This window comes from Triplophysa dalaica, chromosome 25 (assembly GCF_015846415.1).
Source record: "Triplophysa dalaica isolate WHDGS20190420 chromosome 25, ASM1584641v1, whole genome shotgun sequence".
Taxonomy (NCBI): domain Eukaryota; kingdom Metazoa; phylum Chordata; class Actinopteri; order Cypriniformes; family Nemacheilidae; genus Triplophysa; species Triplophysa dalaica.
The window spans coordinates 10,814,078-10,834,998 of record NC_079566.1 but is presented as its reverse complement, the minus strand read 5'-3'; the positions used below and the strand labels follow the sequence as shown (position 1 = coordinate 10,834,998).

Below are 20,921 nucleotides of genomic sequence, written 5' to 3'. Positions count from 1 at the left end.
GAGATTTTAACATCATCATAAAGTTGAATAAATAAGATTTATATTGATGTATGAGTTGTTATAATATGACAATATCTGGCGGAGATACAACCATTTAAAACTCAGGAATCTGAGGGTGCAAAAAATCTAAATATTGAGCAAATTGCCTTTGAAGTTGTTAATAAGAGGCAAATGTGGCAGGCCATCCACTCACAAAAATAAAGTTTGGATATATTTAAGATAGGAAATTTGCTAAATATCTTCACGGACCATGATCCTTACTTAATATCCTAATGATGTTTGGCAAAAATTAAAAATAGATCATTTTTACCCATACAATGTATTTTTGGCTTTTACTAAAAATGTTGCCGTAGTCCTTAAGACTGGTTTCGTGATCCAGGGTCACATATTCTGTTTTTTGGAACCATACACCCTAAACACACAAATATGTTTACACATCTCTAAATGTGTTAAACATTGTGTTAAAATGAGGCAAAAGATCTCAGCTTCACATCTTCCTCATAATTGTGAACAAGTACATTTGTAGGAAAGAGTAGATGTGCACGCACAACAGAAGCAGGTGTGTTTGTGTTACCAGAATTGTAAAGATGAGACAAGGGACACAATGACAATGTAACAAACAAAATTCTTCTTTGAATCTTGTCTTCGTCTCAGCCCTGATCAGATCTGTTTATCTTGATCTCAATGCTGCAGCAATAAACATTCAAAAAGACAAATGACTGTAGCCGCTTGGCTAATTGTTGCACATTTTCAATAAGAAATATATTTGCTCGGATACACAAACAAAGACCAACTGATGACATAAGGTGAGCGTGTTTGTATGTCTTTATGCAACATGCATTGTGACAGCATGTTATCTGTGTGTTGTGTGTACAGACACAGTTTAACACACATGCACACATACATGTGCAGACCGCGTCTCTGACGTAAACCACCATCATCAACAAACCGGGGGCTGACCTCTATGATGTTAAGTCAGATATCATCAGCATTCAAAAGTGATAACGTGACCTTTGACCTACGAAAAGGCAAAGTATGAAGGATGCAAGTATAAATCAAAATAGCAGATGTCTAATGCTGTTACTATGATAACATAACTAAAGCAATAAATAGATGTTTACATGAAAAAAACGAAGCTTTAAGTTACAGTTTTAGTAAATTGAATTAGTAAATTGTTGGTACCAGAATGTAGTGTTAATTACTGAGTTACAAATGTAAAAGTATTAAGGTAAAATAAAATAAAAGTTATAATAATATAAAAAGTATAACAAAATGCCATTTAGTATGAACACTTGAAACAATGTAAAACACAGAAACCAAAAGGAAAATTAACTCTTTAATTTTCATTATAATATTTTCATTATAGTGCCACCCATCTTATCACCAGTAAAACATTCTGTGTGCACAGAAACAAAGAAAGAATAGAAACTGAAAGAATAGAGTGAGGATGAACAGAAATGATGGTGTGTGTGTGTTGGGGGGGGGGGTATGGGTAAAAAGGAGAGAGAAGCAGGTATAAAACAGAGCACCAGGCATTACACACATGAATACACCGCCAGAGACAAACAGACAGACGAAACAAGAAAAGGGGTGTTAAGAGAAATCTTACAAGGTAAGAAACTGATTTTTCTATCAAATATTAATTGTGAAACCAAAAAGATTTCAAATCACCAGCGTGAGAAATTTCAGTTATTATATACATTACTATACAAATATTGGTAACACTTTACAATAAGGTTGTATTGGTAAAATATGAAAATGCATTATAGAAATAGTTTAGCATTCATTCATCTTTAAGATAATACCAATGTTTCGTGTATTTTAATTATGTTAGCTAATGCATTGCCTAACTGTAACAAACACTGAAATATTAATGAAAAGTAATGCTGAAAATCAAAAGCTCGCCTGAGATAGCATGCATACTTAAAATACGGATTTAGGATCGTCTCTTCTAGCTATAAAAGAAAATCACAGTTTAAAAAATAGTAAATAAAACAATAAACAAACAGCAAATAAGGTCCATATATGTGCTGGAAAAAATATATTTTTATATAATTACTAATAAAATGCCTAACAACTACACTACATTAGGCCTATTAACCAATACCAAAACACATTATTTAATTTAATATAACATTTACAATGTAATTGTAATTTAACACAACACAACACCACAAAGTATTGATGTTTTGTAAGGTAATTACATGTTTTACTACAGGTGATCCAATTTACTAGCTTTTATAAACACAACAGTGTCACCAGAAACTCATATAACTGAACCCTATAATTCAAAGATTTAAGAATGAGGGTGCACTTGCTCATGTTACCACATTTATTTCCCCTTAGACATGCAGACAACAGAGATGAAGGTTTTACTGGCTGTGTTTTGTCTGGTAAGCATTCTCCAGCCCTGCCACGCAGTGTCCAGCAGTGGAGAATGCTACTTCAACGCAAAAGGTAAGTAAACGCATCGAAATGAGAGTTTGGATTAACCGAAACCTGACGTAAAATATTTGAGGCCATCACAAATGCAACATTAGAACGTAGGATGCAAACAATTTAAAAAAGGCCATATTTGTATTCTTTATGCATAAGAGGCGCACTTATCCTTGTTTAGCAACCCAGAGGCCAGATAATGCATTTAACTCGTACATATTATCAGTATGAAACTAGCGTTGGATAAAAGTCTGCCAAATCACTGTATCACTAAACATTGTAAAAAAAACAATCCCACTGCAGCCAGCTGTGAACACAAGGGTCATGTATTTGACATCGGAGAGATGTGGATCAACGACGAATGCTTCCAGTGTGTGTGTTTTCAACCTTTCGGAGTGGGCTGCTGTGAACAGTACGTTTCCAAAACACATTTGCACATGACTACAACTACACACAACTGATATGTAACATTCTTCTTTACTGTCCTCTAGTGGAAAGCAGCCAGTAGATTACCCGCCCTGGTGCGAAGTTGTTAGAAAGCCAGATTCCTGCACCGTCGCTGTGGTGATGAAGGCCAACCATAAACTCCCCTGTCTGTTCGGAGGAAAGAGCCGTTTGAGATCAGAAGGGCTGCTGTGGAAATCAGATAATGATGCTCTCTTCTAGACCGCATTACTGAACTCTTGGATGTAAAAGGGCCTTTAACACAAAACGGAATAGTTTTGTGTGAAAGAAACCTGATATGCGCTCTCATCTTTGTTTGAAACTACTTTTGGACAACACTTCCTAAGCTACATTACCGGAAAAAAAATAAAATACGATTTCAGTATTTGGGTTTCAGTGTTTGGTATACGTCTCCGCTTGATTTGAGGACGCATTGTGCGTGCATGAAAATCTGACCTGAAGAGGGCACGCAGTCAATGTAAACAATTTGCTTATTTGATTTGAATAGTGCAAAAGGTTATCGTTCCTTTTACTTTTTCCATAACACTACAACATTAGATTTAAGGTACATTTCGTGAATCTCAGACCTGCAACAATGTATGTGAAAGACGACAAAAGAGGGGTAACCAACAATAAATGGATAGCTACTCAAAATGTGTTAATTCTGTGTAAACGAATAAATATCAGCAACTTTCGAAAAATGTCTACGGGCATCGCTTGAATAAAAAAGCGAAAAGAAACACTAAAGTGACAGTAAAAATCATGGTCTTTTATTTAAAAAAAGAATTTAGCCATCATTACACAAGATAAAGACAGTAACAAAGTGATTACACGTCATTGTGGGCTCTTTCCAGTTAAAATATGTGTTCACCCATTAAATCCATATACTATTAAGTGTTACATTTCGCTCCCATTTACTGTGTTCATAATACATTTTTAGATCTGCACGGCTTTGAGGACTTTCAAATCTTGCAGTGACACTGACTTGAACTTGCGGTAAAGAAAAATCCTTTACTCTACCTAGGGAAGGTTGAAGATTAAAGATTTTTAAAGCAAAACAGACAAAACAGGCCACCATTCAGATTGCATGAGGAAACCACGACGTAGCCCCTCTGCTCACAGGACACCCACCATAAGCCCACAACAGTGCAGCATTTCAAATAGTGGTTTGAAAAAGGTTTTGTGTTAAAATAATGGGGGGGGGTTTATCCCAAACCAAAAAAAAACTCCAACTCCAAACAAGCACATGCTTTCAATAAAAAAAACTAACAAAAATGATGGTCAGCCCGGAATGGTTGTGCATACTGATACAGACCACATGGTGTGGTTTTGGTCCCAAAACCTGTGACACCAGGCAGCAGAAACATGTGGAGAATGAACAGTGAAGAGGAAGACGAGGAGAAAAGGGGGGGCACCAGACAGAAGCTTCAATATCCTTGTTCATAGAAACAGAGTGAATTTGGCTATCTGGCGATCAAAGGCCAGTCAGGAAAAGACCGGGAGATGAGGAAAAACGTGGCAGTTTTGGTTGGATTAGACATTTGCCACTGATGCAAAGCACTGGTCATTAAACTTTCAAAAAACAACACCCCAACATAACATCAAAACCTCTACGGTGTATTATTTTAGAGATGCAATAATGTTTCTGAGGAGATGTGAAACATATCAAGTGCTCCTAAAAGCTAGTAGGCTTGGTGAGCTCTAACCCATATGAAAACAGGGTCGAAGAAAATAGAATCACCACATGTGCAGAGAGAAAGAAAGCAAATGAGATGAGAATTGGGTGTTAGGAAGGAGGATATTCATGGTCCAGGTTGTTAGAAACTGTTGAGCTCGCTCAGGGTCTGGTCCAAAGTGGCATGAATCTTGACGTTCTCCTCTTTAGCATCTCTCAGTTTCTCTGTAAGAAAACAAAAATCCCCCAAAGGATACCAAAGTGAAACAACAAATATTAAATCATCTTTGCAGAATCTTAAGAAATCATTTAGCACTGTATAGGGTTCTTGGCAGTTTCATTTGATGGAGATTTAAAAAAAACTTTTTGACGTTCATCAGATCTAGTTTCTATGTTTTATCAGTTAACAGGTTTAAAGTGAATTTCCTCCTGGGATCTTTAAGATGTATTTATAAGACACTTAAATATTGTCTTGGTTCTACGGTATCACATGAACTTGAAAAGGTTCACTTATGGCAGCAGTTCAGGTTTCATTTAAAAAAAAACGCTAGACACCTTCACACAAGTTCAGCTCAGAAACATTTTAAATATGTCATAGATAACATTTAGTTCGAGTATGTTCGGTTTGTATCCAAGATTGTAAAAATTTTGCAATGCTATATGTCAGGCTTCACGTTCACCGCAGCATTGAAGTACAAATAACAATTTTTGTGACTGCTCTTGATTGAGAGTTTTTGATTTAGCTGTATGGCATATGGTCATCCACTTAAAAGGACAGTTCACCCAAACATAAAAATTATGTCATCACAGTCATCACTCACCCTCGAGACAAAATGTCTTTGTTCTCATGAGAATATATTTGGAAGAACGCTCATTACCAAACCGATCTTGGCCACCATTGACCACCATAGTAAATAAAAATGCTTATACATTTCTTTTTCAGTTGAACACAGAAGATATTTTGAAGAATGTAGAAAAGCAAACAGTTCTGGGGCACTTTTGACTACCATTGTCAATTTTCTTACTATGGTAGTCAATGGTGGCCAAGATCGGTTTGGTTATAAGCAATTTTCCAAATATCTTATCATTTTTACAGATTGTGAGGAAAAGAGTAAATGAACACAGTGAATAAATGATGACATAATTGGGTGAACTGTCACTTTAAGCTTTAGGAAATATTTACTGTTGTAGAATTATAAATAAATTTATTTTCATTTGCTCTGGTGGTGTAAATTTATTAATGGCAAACTATTTAGGAAAACAACCTGTTAGAAAGATTTTCTATTTGAAGAGTTTATTTGTAAAAACAGTTTTGCATTTAATTGTGTTAGTTACCTGTTTTAAGTTGTTGTTTATATTACTTAAAACAATCCAATTGCAGTTTGATTGATATTACTTATGCACAATAACAAAAACGTGATTTAACAACAAACTTTAAAAATGTGTTTTGCAAAAATGCTCTTCATTTGTATTCTCGGCTCCCTATCCCATTTAAGTATGTAGGTTCGTGCCCCAACTGCAATTAACATTTAGAATGACCTTTATCTGCAAAATTTATAGACATTTCCTTCAATCACCATACTGATAAAAAGCTGGCAGGTCATCGCAATAAAGAAAGACAAACAGAGATTCAAAAGAGACCAGAGCTTTTTTCTTCTCTTCAATAAACAGACAAAAGGCATCAAAAATACAGCAGAGGTCAAAGAGAAGCAAAAAAGGACAAAACAACGAGAACATTCTTTGAAGAGACAAATCGGGGGAAAGGGAAGCCTGGACCTGATACGGACTATCTAAAGAACTAACATGCATTCAGAGAAAACAGAAACACAAATAGATGCTTAAATAAAGAAGACGTTACAGAAACAGGCACGTGGAACACCCGTGAAAAGGGAAGTACGCAGAAGATCAGAGAAGAAATGAGCGACAAATATGGACAGAAGATGGAGAGGACGAAGGAGAACATCTTGACGTCACAGTCAGCCAGAGAAAAGTCCAGAAACTCTTTATCTGTGAACAGACACCATCGATAAACGTCTCGCAGTAATAAAACATTGCGTCACAATGAGGAAATTCCTTCATTTTCAAACACACCAAGTTAAAAGTGTGTTAAGTGCATTTTTTTTACATTCCAGGTTATCATTTTTAATTCATACATTAATGTGAGGGAATATTACAAGCAAAAAAGTATAGTCCTTACATTAACCCTACTCTGCATTTTAAAGACGAAGTTACTCATTACCAAATCATAAGGTAAAATAAGCCCTTTTAGCTAAAATGCAAGAGAAATGCTACAAAATGGTCATAAAAACTAACCATGACTTCTCGTACTTAAGGACTAAAAAAATCTAATGCTTTGCTTTTTGCAAAATGTGCTCTTTAAAATAGTCAAATCCGAAATCCCTCACACAGTTTATTAGTTATAATTGTAGTATATTAATGACAACAGACACAAGTTAGTACTGCATTTCAAGCTGTCAACCATTACACAAACGCATCCAAAGCAGATGAAACAACCGCTGTCAACTATTAACTTCTTACCCAAGCTTTATGCTCGATACTATAAAGTATACGATCTGAGGTTATGGAGCTCAAGGTTTGCTAACCAACTCTGTCACGAGACTCGAAATCTGCCATGGCAGCAAGACTCGGTCGCCACGGCAACAGCAGAACCCATAGCCACACACATGCACAAGCCTATATTTACATAGAGGTCATGTCGTTGAGGGCATGATCCAACTCTTCACTAATGGCCTTGTACTTGAGCTTCTGGGCATAAAGCTCATCTGTTCACGTTCAAAGAGAGAAGGACAAATGCGGAGAAAGTAGGAAAGAGAGATAAAAGGAAATTGGAGGGAACAGGAAAAAGGCAAAACTAAGATTATGACAGTTGAGGCGGGCAGGAAAAAGATAATGCTTTACATAGAATGAGTAGTATGATATAATAAACAAACAAAAGATCATGTTGGAATTGGAAAGGGAGGCAAGGAGGAAGAGAAAATCGTACCTTCCAAATCATCAATGGTTTTCTCAAGTTTGGCCACAGACCTCTCGGCAAACTCAGCACGGGTCTCAGCCTGGCGGAAAGAGATATGTTCAAAAGAAAATTTGTTAGTAGTAGAAAAAGAGAAACTGTTAAGAGTATGCAATACTATTTGCCTGGTGTTTATAGAAGCAAAACTGTTATCAAGCATTCATTTCCAAATTTCAGTTTTCACTCAAATTGCTGGTAATATAAAAGTATTGCGCAAAAAAACATGAATAAAACTGTTAAAATGCATATCTGTATGCCATGTTCAACATCTAATCTCTAACATTTAAAACCACAAAGCAAATGTTCATGTAATATCATGTCACCTCCTTCAGCTTATCAGTGAGGATCTTGATTTCTTCCTCATACTTGTCTTCCTTCTGGGAATACTGCAGGGGGGAAACAAAAAGGAATTAGGTGAGGAAAAGTTCGCAATGTTTTAGCTCTGCACACTTCAAACGAACCATCGTGACACTTAAAACTTTTTCAGAACCGTTTTAAGGCGCAAAACAGCGCATCTGTCTATGTTTTGACATTGGTGCATTTTTTCACTAGAGGTTTCTATGTAGGCAGGCTGAGCCCTGCTGCTGTTGTGCAAGGTTTGCGACATGCCGGCTTGCGAGAGACTTGAGATGTGCTGTCAGAGACATGAACAGATCAGGACATGTGCGCTGGAATGCAGCAGCAACATCAACAAAACAGCAGGTATGAGTGAGGAGCATAAACACTACTTGAGCAATTCAGAAGGATAGATTTACAAAGATCTGAATGCATAGGACTTCACGTCATTGGATTCATATATATATATAAAAAAACGTTACAATTTTGAATTGCTACATAAAGATGAAATGATGCAAGGTTGGGTTTTTCAAAATGTCAAAGTGAGCTAGATTATAAATCGATAAATTAAATAATAAATGACAAGTTGAGGTGCTCAACACCCAAATAAAGGTGCTTCACGATGCCATGGAAGAACCTTCTTTGTGGTTCCATAAAGAATCCTTAACATCCAAAGTGCATTTCTGTTTCACAAAAGGTTCTTCAGATTATTAAAAGATAAGAAAGAGATTGCTCTTTAAAGAACATTTGACTTAAAAGTTCCTTGTGGAACCAAAAATGGCTCTTCAATGGCAGTGCTGCTCATTTATTTTTAAGAATGAAGAGGGAGGACCCAATACATTAAATAGTTAAGGAAAGTAAACAAACATATAAAAAGGTTTAGTATCTTCACGAAGTTGTGCAACTAAATTCATCCCCTTCAAAGCTCTAGTTATTTTTGCAAGTGCAAAATGTGGGCAAAGGAAATTTACACTTCTAAATCGCATGCTACAAGTGATGTGTCACATCTTAAACTACACTGTTAAAAAAAAAAAGTGCGTAATAGGTTCTTCATAGCAATGCGTTAGAACCATTCAGACAAAGTTTCTTTAAAGGACGATCTCCTTACTTTTTATAATCTGAAGAACCGTTTTTGCCGCAAAGAACCTTTTGTGAAACCAAAAGGTTATTTTATGGCATCGCAGAACCTTTTGAAGCGTCTCTTTTTTTTAAAGAGTGTATAGACACATGCAGACTGAGTCAGACTGGCTGTTGAGTCAAACCATTTTAAGACGGCATTAAAACGTACATTTAGTCAATCCCACAACAATGCAAATCACAACAGCAATTCATTTTCTTTTATAAAATACCATGTAAAACATTACAAACCACAGCATGCTGTCATCTCATGCAACACAGCATTCGTTAGTTTTACTTCCACTTCATTAATATAATGACTTCTGCTTCGTTTTCAAATGGCAAGACCGGTTGTGCTAGATTCTATACAGATGACACTTCATGCAATTCCTTGACTTCCTCGGGCGTGACACGTGGCCTTTCACTGTGGACAATGATATACAGCCATACACAAGCAAAAGGCCACTTGTAAATGAGGACCATCTGGTTACGCTCGCACGACTGGTCAAATCGCCACTTTAGTAATTGGGGAACTTGTATTTGATTGCCCGGAAGGCAATATGCAAAGATTAAATCCGAGACCAATGTTCCACGGAGGGAGGTTAAAAAAAGATGCACACTAAAACCAGAGATCGTGCAAAACAACTAACATACACCATACCTTCTCAGCCTGGGCCTCCAAACTCTTAAGATTGTTGGTGACATTTTTCAGCTCCTCCTCCAGCTCAGCGCATTTGCTATATACAGAGCAGCCGATTTTATTTTGCAGGAAGAAGATAAGAGAGAGACAGAGGGGAAAGGACAGAGATGATGACAGGCCAGTCGCATGGGCAACTGAGATGATGCTAAACATAAAAACTGTAGAAAAGAGAACTTAAAGGAAAAGTTCACCCAAAAATGAAAATACTGCATTCACACACACCCTTAAAGGGATACTCCCCCTAATAATAAATGCTCGCATTTACTCGTCCTCAGATTGTTTCAAACCTGAATTAATGTCTTTGTTCTGCTGAACACAAAGGAAGATATCTGAAAGATTGTCAAGTCTCAACCCCCATTGACTCCCATAGTATTTCTTCTCTTCTCTATAGCAGTAAATGGTGGGTGAGATCTGACATTCATCCAAACAAAGACACGTATACAGGTTTGAAACAACCTAAGGGTGAGTAAATGATGACAGAATTTTCATTTTTTGGTGAAGTATCCCTTTTAATTGTTTCAAATCTGTATAAATTTGTTTGTAAGCAAACAGTTCTTGGCCACCATTGACTACCATAGTAGGAAAGATTACAATGGTAGTAAAAAGTTCCCCAGAATTGCCAGCTTTTCCATATTGTTCAAAATTTATTGTGTTTAACAGAACAAAGAAATGTATAAAGTAAATGTTCCTACTATGGTAGTCATAGGTGGACAAGAACTGTTTAGATACAAGCATTCTTGCATAAACATTTCTTGTTGATTATCTTAAATACAGATCTGGAACATATCGAGGGCGAGTAAATTATGACCGAATTTTTATGTCTGTGCCTTTAAATGAAATATTTTATAAATATCTGGAATTAAACTAGAAATAGTTCACCAAAAAAGAAAGTCAACTATTTGCTTTCTTCCAAAGGTACCTGTGAAAGACAAATGAAGGTGTTTTGCAGTTATCCGCAATAAAAATCTTAATTTTAAGCAGCAAAAATAAGCTAACGTTATCATAATCCATTTAGTTCCTTTATATTATTTATTAACAGGTGAGCGTAGAGATACATGGAGAATAATTGTTGGAGCTCGACAATCCCAGACCCCATTCACTTTCACGGTGTGAAAACATCAGCCAGGACGAAATAACTTGTGTTCCACTGTTTGGCAAAGATGTATTCATTCATTTTTGGGTGAACTACTCTTGTAAAAATCTTGTAAAGTTTGTTTTGTTTCAGTTTCGGTGTTTTATTTATCTGTTGTGTGCATTGGGCAATTGTGCTGTGTGGCGCGCTGATTTAGCACAAATAAACAACTATCACAAATCTGATGTGAAAAATGTCCTTCTCAGCAAATTCTTCAGGAACATGCAAGCTTAAGCTTCAGGCAGATATGACAAAGCGTTGTAACTGAAGCGCGTGCAATGCGCATGCCATGTTCTGCCAAAAACCTTGCATCTATCATGCTCTCTGGTTAGTGAATGCATTTTAAAAGAATGGATAGGGAAGATGAAGGGACAAAAAGATGGACAGGTGAAGAACCAGGTTAAACGGTAGAAGCGCAGACTTAAGAGGGCCAGTGCTGGATGGAGGAGTCTCTTTTTCCATCGACGGCTTTTTTGCTTGCTAACTGTCAATCAAATACACAAAACGTAGACCCTGCTCCAAAGCGGGACACGCATTCTCATTTTCCTGGGGTAGGCACACCCCACGTCTCCAAAAAACATTGAACATACACAAAAGGTTTCCAGCAGGGTGTTTACCTTCTCATCTGAGGCCTGGAGAGTCTTCACTGTCTGGTCAAAACCTCTCAGCTCCTCGTCCAACTGCTTGACATGGCTGTTAGTTTGAGCGGGGAGGGGAAGGTGTGTCAGGTCAAAGGTCACACATGCCCAAACACAAATGAGAAAGGGTGGGGAAATATGAATTTAAGATGGAGTCAAGCCAATGACATCACTCGCACGTACGCACACGCTCTCTCGCGCACACAAAGGAAGATTATGGTTATGAAAGAGCATTCCTATTGTCATGCAGAATGAGGCATTTTTCTCACGCTGATAGAACAATGAGCTTTAAAAGGACACGGTGGAAGGCGCAGGGTGGAATTATGCTAAAGAGGACGGCATGTGTGGTCTACGCTGAAGTGGATGTGCGTTTATGTGAATTGTGATGTTGTATCTGTGATTAACCTTTCGGCAAGCTCTGCTCTCTCCTCGGTACGCTCCAGCTCACCCTCCACGATCACCAGCTTACGTGCCACCTGTAACAAACACCCAACATGATGACGTTTATCACGGACAACGCAACATTAAAATAAACCAAGAGTAAGTGAATTTTTACGGCTTTTACCTCCTCATACTTGCGGTCGGCTTCCTCAGCGATGTGCTTGGCCTCCTTGAGCTGGATCTCCTGGAGCTCCATCTTCTCCTCATCCTTCAGAGCCCTGTTCTCAATAACCTTCATCCCTCTGTTCGAGAGTGATAGAAATAAAGGGAATCAGAAACCATGACTTAGTGAAAAAGATGACACAGTTTTAGTTTGAACAAACACCTTGAATCATAATCTTGCGTGGTGTTAACTGAAGCACACCCTTATATGCTCAAGAGGTGTACAAAGTGGTCATGTGACCGTATGATTCATCGTATGGAGTTACCAAAAGCATTACACGTTTTCAGGTAAAGTGTATTTTGGGGGCTAGAACAATTAATGCCAAAAATAGCCAGGTATAAACGTAATATCCATTTAATAATTTATATCGGATATAATACATCATACCATATCAGATTTGCTTCATTCAGGTTGAATGTTGAACCCGTTCCTGTCTGGTATATGAAAATGCAGACAAGACGCATCAAACAAGGACTTTAAATAATACTCCAAAGGAAGCTATTTCTGCACATTTCTTTTTCATATTTACGTTCCTCATTTTAAGTTTCCCCTCATTTCCCTATTCATACTGTATAGCATGCCCCTTGACCTGACACAGCTTAGCACTTATCAGACCTTTATCAGAGCGGCATCTGGAGTATTAGTTAAACCCACTTAAAAAGTTCGAATAAGTTTAAGAGCGCACCTCTCGCTCTCATCTGCAGCTTTTTCGGCTTCCTCCAGCTTCTGCAGGGCTGTGGCCAGTCTCTCCTGAGCACGATCCAACTCCTCCTCAACCAGCTGGATACGCCTGTTCAGAGACGCCACCTCGGCCTCAGCCTAGAGCACAAATGTGCGAAAAACCACATGAGATTGGAGGAGATAAACTATTCCAGAGAACTTCAAGAGCGTGAGGATGGGAAAACATTCGTAGAGGAAAACTAGACCTGGCAACACATATCATGTAGAGTCAAATTTGGAGGCTGGAGTCAATGAGACACTGGAAAAACACCACATTGTGGAATTATGTGAAGCAGAGTGGCACCACACAGTTTGTAGGCTATTCTGTTATCAAAAGATATATATTTTAGGTATTCATAACAATAACATTTGCCATAAAAGCCTTGTAAAGGATGGAGGGGGGTTACAGTCCACAGACATGTAGATTTGTGTTTGGTTTACCCAACAATGTGTTTGGCAAGCCTACAACTTGCAACAATGTCAAGTATTTGGTAAATGTAGTTATTTGTGACTTAAGCAAGCCTATAAGTTATGATGGCGAATACAAAGTCATTAGTTTAACCAAGTACCTGCAGAGACTACACTGGCGCAGTGGCAATTTCTGTACATTTCTTGATGAAATGAATCATAGTTTTATTATAATAAGTGTAGAAATCAGTTTTTGATGGATAGATTACCATAATTTTACTACAAATATCATGTAATTAATTAAATGTGGTGAAACTATCGTAAAATTGTAGTTGGTATGGTTTTACAGCAAATACAACAGTTAAAACTATAAATAATTTTTGTAAGGATAAAGAGGAGGGTAATTAAAAAAAAACTATATATTTAACAAAAATAAAAATGAACAAAGAAAGAATATTTGGTTTGTAAAGTAACATTTAGTGCATGAAGAGTTTTATTCAAAGGGCCTGAAGCTCAAAAGCAGGTTGACTGCCGCGCCTCGTCAGCTGAGAAACGGGACAAATGATGAGCCACAGTCAGCGCGCGTGCACGGCTTGCGGATATGACGACACCACTAACAAATACTGGAGTTTCGCTCCAAATAAGGACCGAGGAATCTAAAGTCTGCTGGGTGAGTTCATCTCACGTAATTCCTCAGAGACGGAAGGCACGCTTGAGTGATAAGCGACCTTAAGCACGAAAATATCGACCTAAGAGACGAGTGTCGAATCGAATAAAACTCGCCAAAGACAAAACAAGCAGATAAAAGACAGAGTGACGTGCACGAGCAACTCAGAGTGCCGAAGCGTCCACCTGATGACCCAGATGTTAACATTACACGGATGATAACGCACCCACATCTACACGACGATCAACGCAATACTGCAACGTGACATCCGTGCTCAATTGATGATTTATATAAAAAAAATAGCAGAAGTGTAATGATTCAACGCAAAGTATTTTGTGACTTCCTTTAGGCCTCATCCGCAGAATCAAGCAAACAATGTGCGAGACTAAGAGGATGGGATAAAACCCGTTGTGGTTGGGAAATCAAAGTACACGAAGTGACCCAGACTTCAAATCCCAAATATGCATAAACACACGTATCCCTACTTCGTTATCTCATACAGCGAAAGTGCGATTCATAGCATTCAGTGAAGATGACTCGACCGTCCGCGGTTTGGGTTTTGCAACAGCTCACCGGCCCATCCTTGATCTTACATCTAAGACCCCAAATCATCCAGGCTTCAAAATATGATATTTAAAGCGCTCATATATACGTGATACAAGCCACTAAATTCAATCTTCCCTTGTTTCAGACATCAAAATCAGTTTTACGGACATATGTCTCGTCATAACTAGGGCGTTCAATCTGGGTTGCGAAAGTGAAGAAAACGCGACAGTTCGCGCATGTGGATACAATGTTGCGTATAACACGTACCGACCGAAAATGAAATAAAGAAGTGCATCGACACGCTTACCTGCTCCCTAGCACGCTTCTCCTCCTCGACCTGTCTCTGCAAAATCTCGGCTCTTTCTTCTGCCTCATCCGCTTGCTGTTGTAAAACTTTAATTTTTCTCTTTACCGCATCGATGCTGTTGGATCCGGCCATTGTAATGTGTTACTTTAGGAGTAGTGTGGTCGAGTGAATCAGACTCTTCTCTCGAGCAGCCCCAAAGCAGCGTAGTGGACCGAGACGTGAAGAAGAAAAAAAGTCCAAGGCACCAACGCCCCGCCAACAAGTCAAACGCAGCGAGAGTGGAAGTAACGCGAGGATCAGATGTTACGCGCACGCTCGCGTTTTTGATTGGAGCGGTGCAATCTCGATCAATTTTTTTTAAATGCAAATAATTGTGCTTTAGGAAAATGAGCAAGATTTTTTCAAAGCCAAGTGGTCGTCAGAAAGCTCTCAAAGTTGACGTTTTTAAAATAAAGTAAAAACTCGAGGCAAGGACGTGGCAATTTTTCCTAATTCACTGGCTTCCGCTTTGAAGCGTTGCGATGGCGAAGCACGCTCGGTACTTTTTCAAAATCAATGAATGAGATTTAATGTCATGTAGTCTTAGCTTTCCCTCCCCTGACTTTTCCTTCACACAATTTCTTCAATTGCCCAAACTCGGCCTTTTTAGAGCACTTCCGGACAACCCCACCCTGTACCCAACGGTTTAAGTGGCTGACAAGTGGGGCGTAACGCTGATCCTGGATCGGCCGCGGCGTGGCGCGAAGTCTCAGCGGGATGGGTGGCGATTGGGTTCAGAGTTGATCTCCAGTCAGCGGTTTATTTTTTTGCGCCACCTGCGTGATCTTCAGGAAATGCCACCCCCTGTTTTACACGTGTCCTGACCAGGTAGATGACGTAGGGCAGATAAATCATTATTATAACATTCCAGGCCACTCCTTCAGGACCGGGAATGTGCTCGTAGATTAATGAATGAGATCCGATGGTTGTTAGGATTTAGTGCTTTTTATCAGATCTGATCAGTGATCAGACATGGCCTGTTTTAAAAACACGCAATTCAGGTTTACTGTTTGGAGCTTTACCATTTATTTGAATAAGGCCTATTCAAAGACTTATTTTCAGAAAATCAAAAATATGATCATCAAGAATATTTCATATTAAAATAATAGACAAGCTACATCTGCTTTCTTTTGAGTTAAATTATGTCTGTACAAATGGCATCAAAATCCAGTGTGAAACAATGGGACATGTAGCATTAGAAAAAAAGGTTTCCTTTCTCTTTGATTTGATCTTTGATACATTTGGTTTCTTTATTGTCCATGAAATGCAAACGTAATGGTTTGTCACCTTTCCAAAACACATATTTTAAACCAAAAGTCCACAGTTAGACACATATTTACAAATCTCATTCAATCCATAAAGGGGCCATGATCTTGGGTAAACAGACCATTGATTTAGTTATGGCTTGGGCGGCGTGCCTCAGTGTACTCTGAATAAGAGCAAAACCACAGAGTATTTCATTACTTGTGTCCGTTTTTTTCCAGAAAGCGGCATTGTTGCAGTTGCAAGTTGATGACTTCATGAAAATACTTTAATACTTTTTAAATTGTGTGAGTGGTGTTACAATAGCAAATACAAATAGTTCTTAAATAATTTTAAGGTAAATATTTTGACAATGTAATACAGTTTTTATCTAGAGATTTGAGTCTTTCTTCTCTGAATTACATTAGGTCATTAAAAAAGAATCCAGAACTGAGTTTACAGGCCTGGGCAAAACCGAACAAGACTATTGTTGTAATGCTGCTGTCTGATTCTCTCTGTGGTTTAAAATGAAAGATCTTTCGGACATTCTTTAGAGTGTTTAAAACAAGGCCTTAAGGGAACGTTCATTTAAGTTGATTGTGAAATTTCTTACCTACGCGCATACCTTTTAATATTGTGTGGAATTAACTGTTTAACCTCAACAAAGGTTGAAGGCAAATGAATGCTGACTGATCCTGAATCATTCGGCTACAGAAAAGATCTGTACAGTCATGATGTATCATTTCCTGTCTCTCCCTTCCTGTCTTCCTTCAGCAGTGCTGAACAAATAATTTTGAGACTGGGCATTTGAAGTATGTACTGCCGTCTCACCACACGGTGGCGCTACATGATAGACACACTGCAGCTCTCGGTTGCATTTCCTCTGTGAGTTGACGGTCTGGTAGAGTCGTTTAATAGCTTACTTAGCCTAAAATAAATACATGAGACTTTATAATATAAATATTATAATAAATATGAGATAAAACTTAAATATAAGGAAAGTGAAGTATGGTAAAGTGTTTTTTTATTAATTTTATTTCCTTTTTGAATTCCCTTCATTTGAGTTTTTACCTTTGGTTCATATATACATACAAGATTTACATTTCACTACAAGTTAAATAAATGTCTTGAATCTGGATTGTAGGCCTACTTAAAAATATTTCATCTATGAGCTTAAGTAGGCCCTATATATAAAACAAACATAAACATAAATTAAAAATATAATTTAATACATAAATATATTCTAAGGTATAGTACTAAATTCCATTATATATAAATACATATTTTAATAAATCAGTGTAAGTTGTGGGAGGATATAAAGAATGTCAACTAGGTTTTTTGAAAATATAGAAAATATTATAAATATATGACTTTTAGTGGTACCTGCAATTCTGTTTCCTTTTTTCATGAGAGGTCTTCCAAATGCCAAAAATAGCAATACATGGCACTCCTTATTTAAGTGTTGATTCTTCTCACCCAGACATTTGAGGAAACTTGATAAGAGACGAAACTCAAGGCATCATCTAGAATGATCCTGTTTATAGGTTAAAGGTGATAAGGTGTGTGGCTTGACATTCTGACCTCTGGTTAAGGTTTCACACCTTAACCTCTTACATTTTACCATAACTAGGGTTTTGGGCCACTTTCATAGAAGTCGTTCTAAAGTATCCGCCCCTTCATTCAAATTGGATCACTGAGGCGTGTCTGTCAAACTCATAGTTATAAGATTAAGTATTAATGGATCAACCTCAATATATCACTGAACTCTTTTTTTAACCATGCGGGCAAGGTACGCGATCGACCGCACTGAAGTTTTCTCTCAAGGTTGGGATGGAAATAGATTTTAAAGCAACAGCTGTAATGGAGCCACACTCACCCACTGTTAGAATCTTTTGTTCTTGTGCTGGCTGTCTGATTAAGGGTTGCCAGATTGAAATCCATTAATCCTCCTCACATTACAATGTAATATTACAGTGTTTCCCAATGGACCTAATATGAGCCTTTTAATTGGCAGATTTTTATGCCAGATAAATATCTTATGCCAGAGCTGTTCTTAAAACATCTAAATGAGAAAACACAGTTTTATGTGTCTCTAACGTACACATACACACACGCACTGTTCAAAGCCTCTGGTATTAAGCCCACAAGTAGCATCTTATGAAGGCCAAACTTTATGACAACAGGTGTGCTCGCTATATGGGGAACAAAGGAACAATGAGCAATAGATGGACATACTTGGATGACGGCTATGATGGCACAGGCTTAGTTTAGCTGTGGAGCTGAGAATCAAGTTACACAATGTCTTGTTCTTCTGCCCTGGTTATTGAGGATTCATCCTATATGTTCAATGCTGCTGTCAGTTTTAAAGTCTATGCTAAAATGCAAATTTATAATATAGCACTTTTTATATTACACCTTTACAGCTTATATAATTTACAATATTGCCTCTTATTGAGCGAATGCATAAATGAAGATGAAGTAGTTCCTGTTCATTACGTCCATTGTGTAGCTCTCACAAACACTGATTTACAATCTTTTTTAAGACTTGAGGGCACAACTGAATGCACAAAATCCCCCTTATTTGTTGTGAATTGTTTGGTGTATCTGTTGAAACGTCGATGGGAAGTGAAGTGGAAAGGAAGTTAAGGTTAAACTACAGTAAAATTATATTAAATGGGCAAACGCACTAGGGATTATGGATAAAGGATTGTTGGAGCCTGGCTATTGACATCACAGTCAAAAAAGGGGTAGCGACAGAGTCAGCTGTGACGGAGCGAATGGAATAAAATGAGAAGAATGAAGGGGGCGGCAAGAATGCAGGGATAAAGTTTGGGATGTGGTATTTGTCTTCATGCGTGTGTGTCATTTTGTGGTCATCACTCACATCTGCAGCTTTCTTCTCAGCTATCTCCAGTTTCTCTTGGGCGTCCTTCAGAGCCTCTGAATATTTATCCAACTCGTCCTCAGTTCCCTTAAGTTTCTTTTGCATTTGAATCAGCTCATCCTCATGCTGAAAGAAACAAAGAAACAGTGAGAGTGGTGGGGTGAGGTGGAGAAGAGTGTGAAATATTCTCACCGAGGACTCATACCCCATATTACATATTCACACATGCCCAGATCATTCCTTCCCAACCACCCTACCCCTCAAACTGGCACCACTTGACCCAATGTAGTCGTATTTAAACCATATCCTCTTTAACTTCCAAGAGACAGTTTAGTAAAACTATGGCGCTTGAGATCCTCAACGCTACCCACATCTGATCTCTTTATCTCCTGCTAAGACTTTCTTCATCCACCCTGCGTTCTTCTAGTTCCAGATACCCGTCATGTATTAGCAGTGGATGAACTTTTTCAAGAAGTGCACATTATCAAGGTGAAATGATTTTAGTATAACTTATTGTTTAGTTGGATGACAATTGTGAATTTTATTATCTAGTTTCATTGATATTCAAAGTCCGGAGTGAAAACAGTAATAAATAGAAGTTTCCAATATTGCTCCTGTATCTGGCCTAAAGTGTACTGTATTCTATTTAAATTATATTAAATTAATTATTAATGTCATTTCATTTTAAATGTGCTCAAAACATTTTCTACACTCTGGTCTCAAGGTCAGTTTTAGGAGATACAGTCAGTTTCTATAACAGTGTTAAATGTTTAATTGGGAATTGTGTACTATATTCATGTTAATAAATGCTATCTGTTAGATTTTTTATGCAAAAACATTAACTTTTTTTAAGGGAGGCTTAAGTGTCCCAGTACTTTTTTGGGCCCCTGTGTATTCCAAGACCTTCAGCTCTTCCTAAAACCTCCGCACTCAGTTAAAACCTCCTAAACTCACATCCTTTAGTCAATATCAAATTTAGTCATCACAATTATCTAATAAGCTAAGATCCTTCCGGCCCTTTCTGTCGCAGCCTAACCTGTTTGCTCCTGTCCTCGGCGGCTTTCTTATCGGTCTCCGCCTGCTCGGCCTGGTCCAGAGCGTTTTCCTTATCCAGCTTGAGCATCAGCATCTTCTTCTTGACGGCCTCCATTTTGGTGTTGGTCGGTAGGGCTCACGGTAGGAGAAAGAGAGGAAGTGGCAGAGTGGGATATGTCACCAAAGGTGAGTAGCTGGGCTGGAACAGGAGCTGGTCGAGAGAGGGAGTAAAGTGAGGAGAGACCAAACTCAACAAGGCATAGCAAGGAGGCATTTATATCAGAAGCATCATGCCCCTCCCATTTCCAAATAAGCCACACCCATCAACTGTTATAGCTCACCTAATACAGTCATAACGACTGTGGCAGAACTGTATTGATATCACTAATTCAGTTGTTTGTTTAGAGGAGTTTTGATGCAAACAGCAACTGTGAATTCACTCTCTGAATATAACATGCATTCACCTATGGATTTCAACATTTATTTTATTCCTCTGTCAAATCATTCAGTGAAATACATGGAATGACCAGGACACTAGCACACGACAAAGAAAAAAGAACAGAAGGTATTGGACAAAGAGCTCCGGCTATAATAAGACAAAGCCTCTGTGTTTGTGACAGGCACAGGTGTTTGTCTCTGTGTCTGTTACATTACTTGCATCCCCAGCTGCACTCGTCCCTTTATGGCTCATCGGTCACCACAACAATCCTTTAATAGCTAAGTTTTCTAATGCAGGACACTTTTATATCCTTAACGGTGTATCAGCAGCCATTAGGGAACTGCACTCCATCACAAGCCCTTTGATATGTTATTGTACATTCACACTTTGCACTGAAACGATTTATCTCTAAATTAATTTCTATGCTAATCCAGTCAAAAGTTTGGACCTGTACTTTTTATTTGTTCTAGTTTTTCCAAACTCGTGTATGGTGTTCAAAAGATAAAGATTGATACCGCCTGC

The 20,921-nt window shown here is 38.1% G+C and overlaps 3 protein-coding genes and 1 long non-coding RNA gene across 5 annotated transcripts; 1 reads left to right on the top strand and 3 right to left on the bottom strand.

The window, feature by feature from the left end:
* Positions 1-1,387: 1,387 nt before the first annotated feature.
* Positions 1,388-4,520, top strand: msmp2 (microseminoprotein, prostate associated 2). Its single transcript, XM_056740869.1, has 4 exons — positions 1,388-1,612; positions 2,347-2,457; positions 2,740-2,848; positions 2,928-4,520. Exons 1-4 carry the CDS (start codon positions 1,489-1,491, stop codon positions 3,100-3,102), a joined length of 519 nt encoding a protein of 172 aa, XP_056596847.1. The 5' UTR covers positions 1,388-1,488; the 3' UTR covers positions 3,103-4,520.
* Positions 3,629-15,416, bottom strand: LOC130415287 (tropomyosin alpha-4 chain-like). Of its 2 annotated transcripts, none has more exons than XM_056740868.1 (8): positions 14,761-15,416; positions 12,798-12,931; positions 12,074-12,191; positions 11,914-11,984; positions 9,700-9,775; positions 7,910-7,972; positions 7,560-7,629; positions 3,629-4,780 (listed from the first exon to the last, which is right to left on the bottom strand). In XM_056740868.1, exons 1-8 carry the CDS (start codon positions 14,890-14,892, stop codon positions 4,698-4,700), a joined length of 747 nt encoding a protein of 248 aa, XP_056596846.1. In that variant the 5' UTR covers positions 14,893-15,416; the 3' UTR covers positions 3,629-4,697. The 2 variants fall into 2 exon arrangements, with proteins under 2 accessions (XP_056596846.1, XP_056596845.1); XM_056740867.1 differs by lacking the exon at positions 9,700-9,775 and adding an exon at positions 11,488-11,563 and having other exon boundaries at positions 14,761-15,408.
* Positions 6,185-7,553, bottom strand: LOC130415289 (uncharacterized). The gene is made up of 2 exons (XR_008905904.1): positions 7,260-7,553; positions 6,185-6,562 (listed from the first exon to the last, which is right to left on the bottom strand). It is a non-coding gene; the product is annotated as an uncharacterized LOC130415289 (long non-coding RNA).
* A 2,796-nt stretch (positions 15,417-18,212) lies between the features above and the next one.
* LOC130416128 (tropomyosin alpha-1 chain-like) lies at positions 18,213-20,191 on the bottom strand. The gene is made up of 3 exons (XM_056742230.1): positions 19,962-20,191; positions 18,926-19,051; positions 18,213-18,233 (listed from the first exon to the last, which is right to left on the bottom strand). Exons 1-3 carry the CDS (start codon positions 20,073-20,075, stop codon positions 18,213-18,215), a joined length of 261 nt encoding a protein of 86 aa, XP_056598208.1. The 5' UTR covers positions 20,076-20,191.
* Between the last annotated feature and the right edge of the window lie 730 nt (positions 20,192-20,921).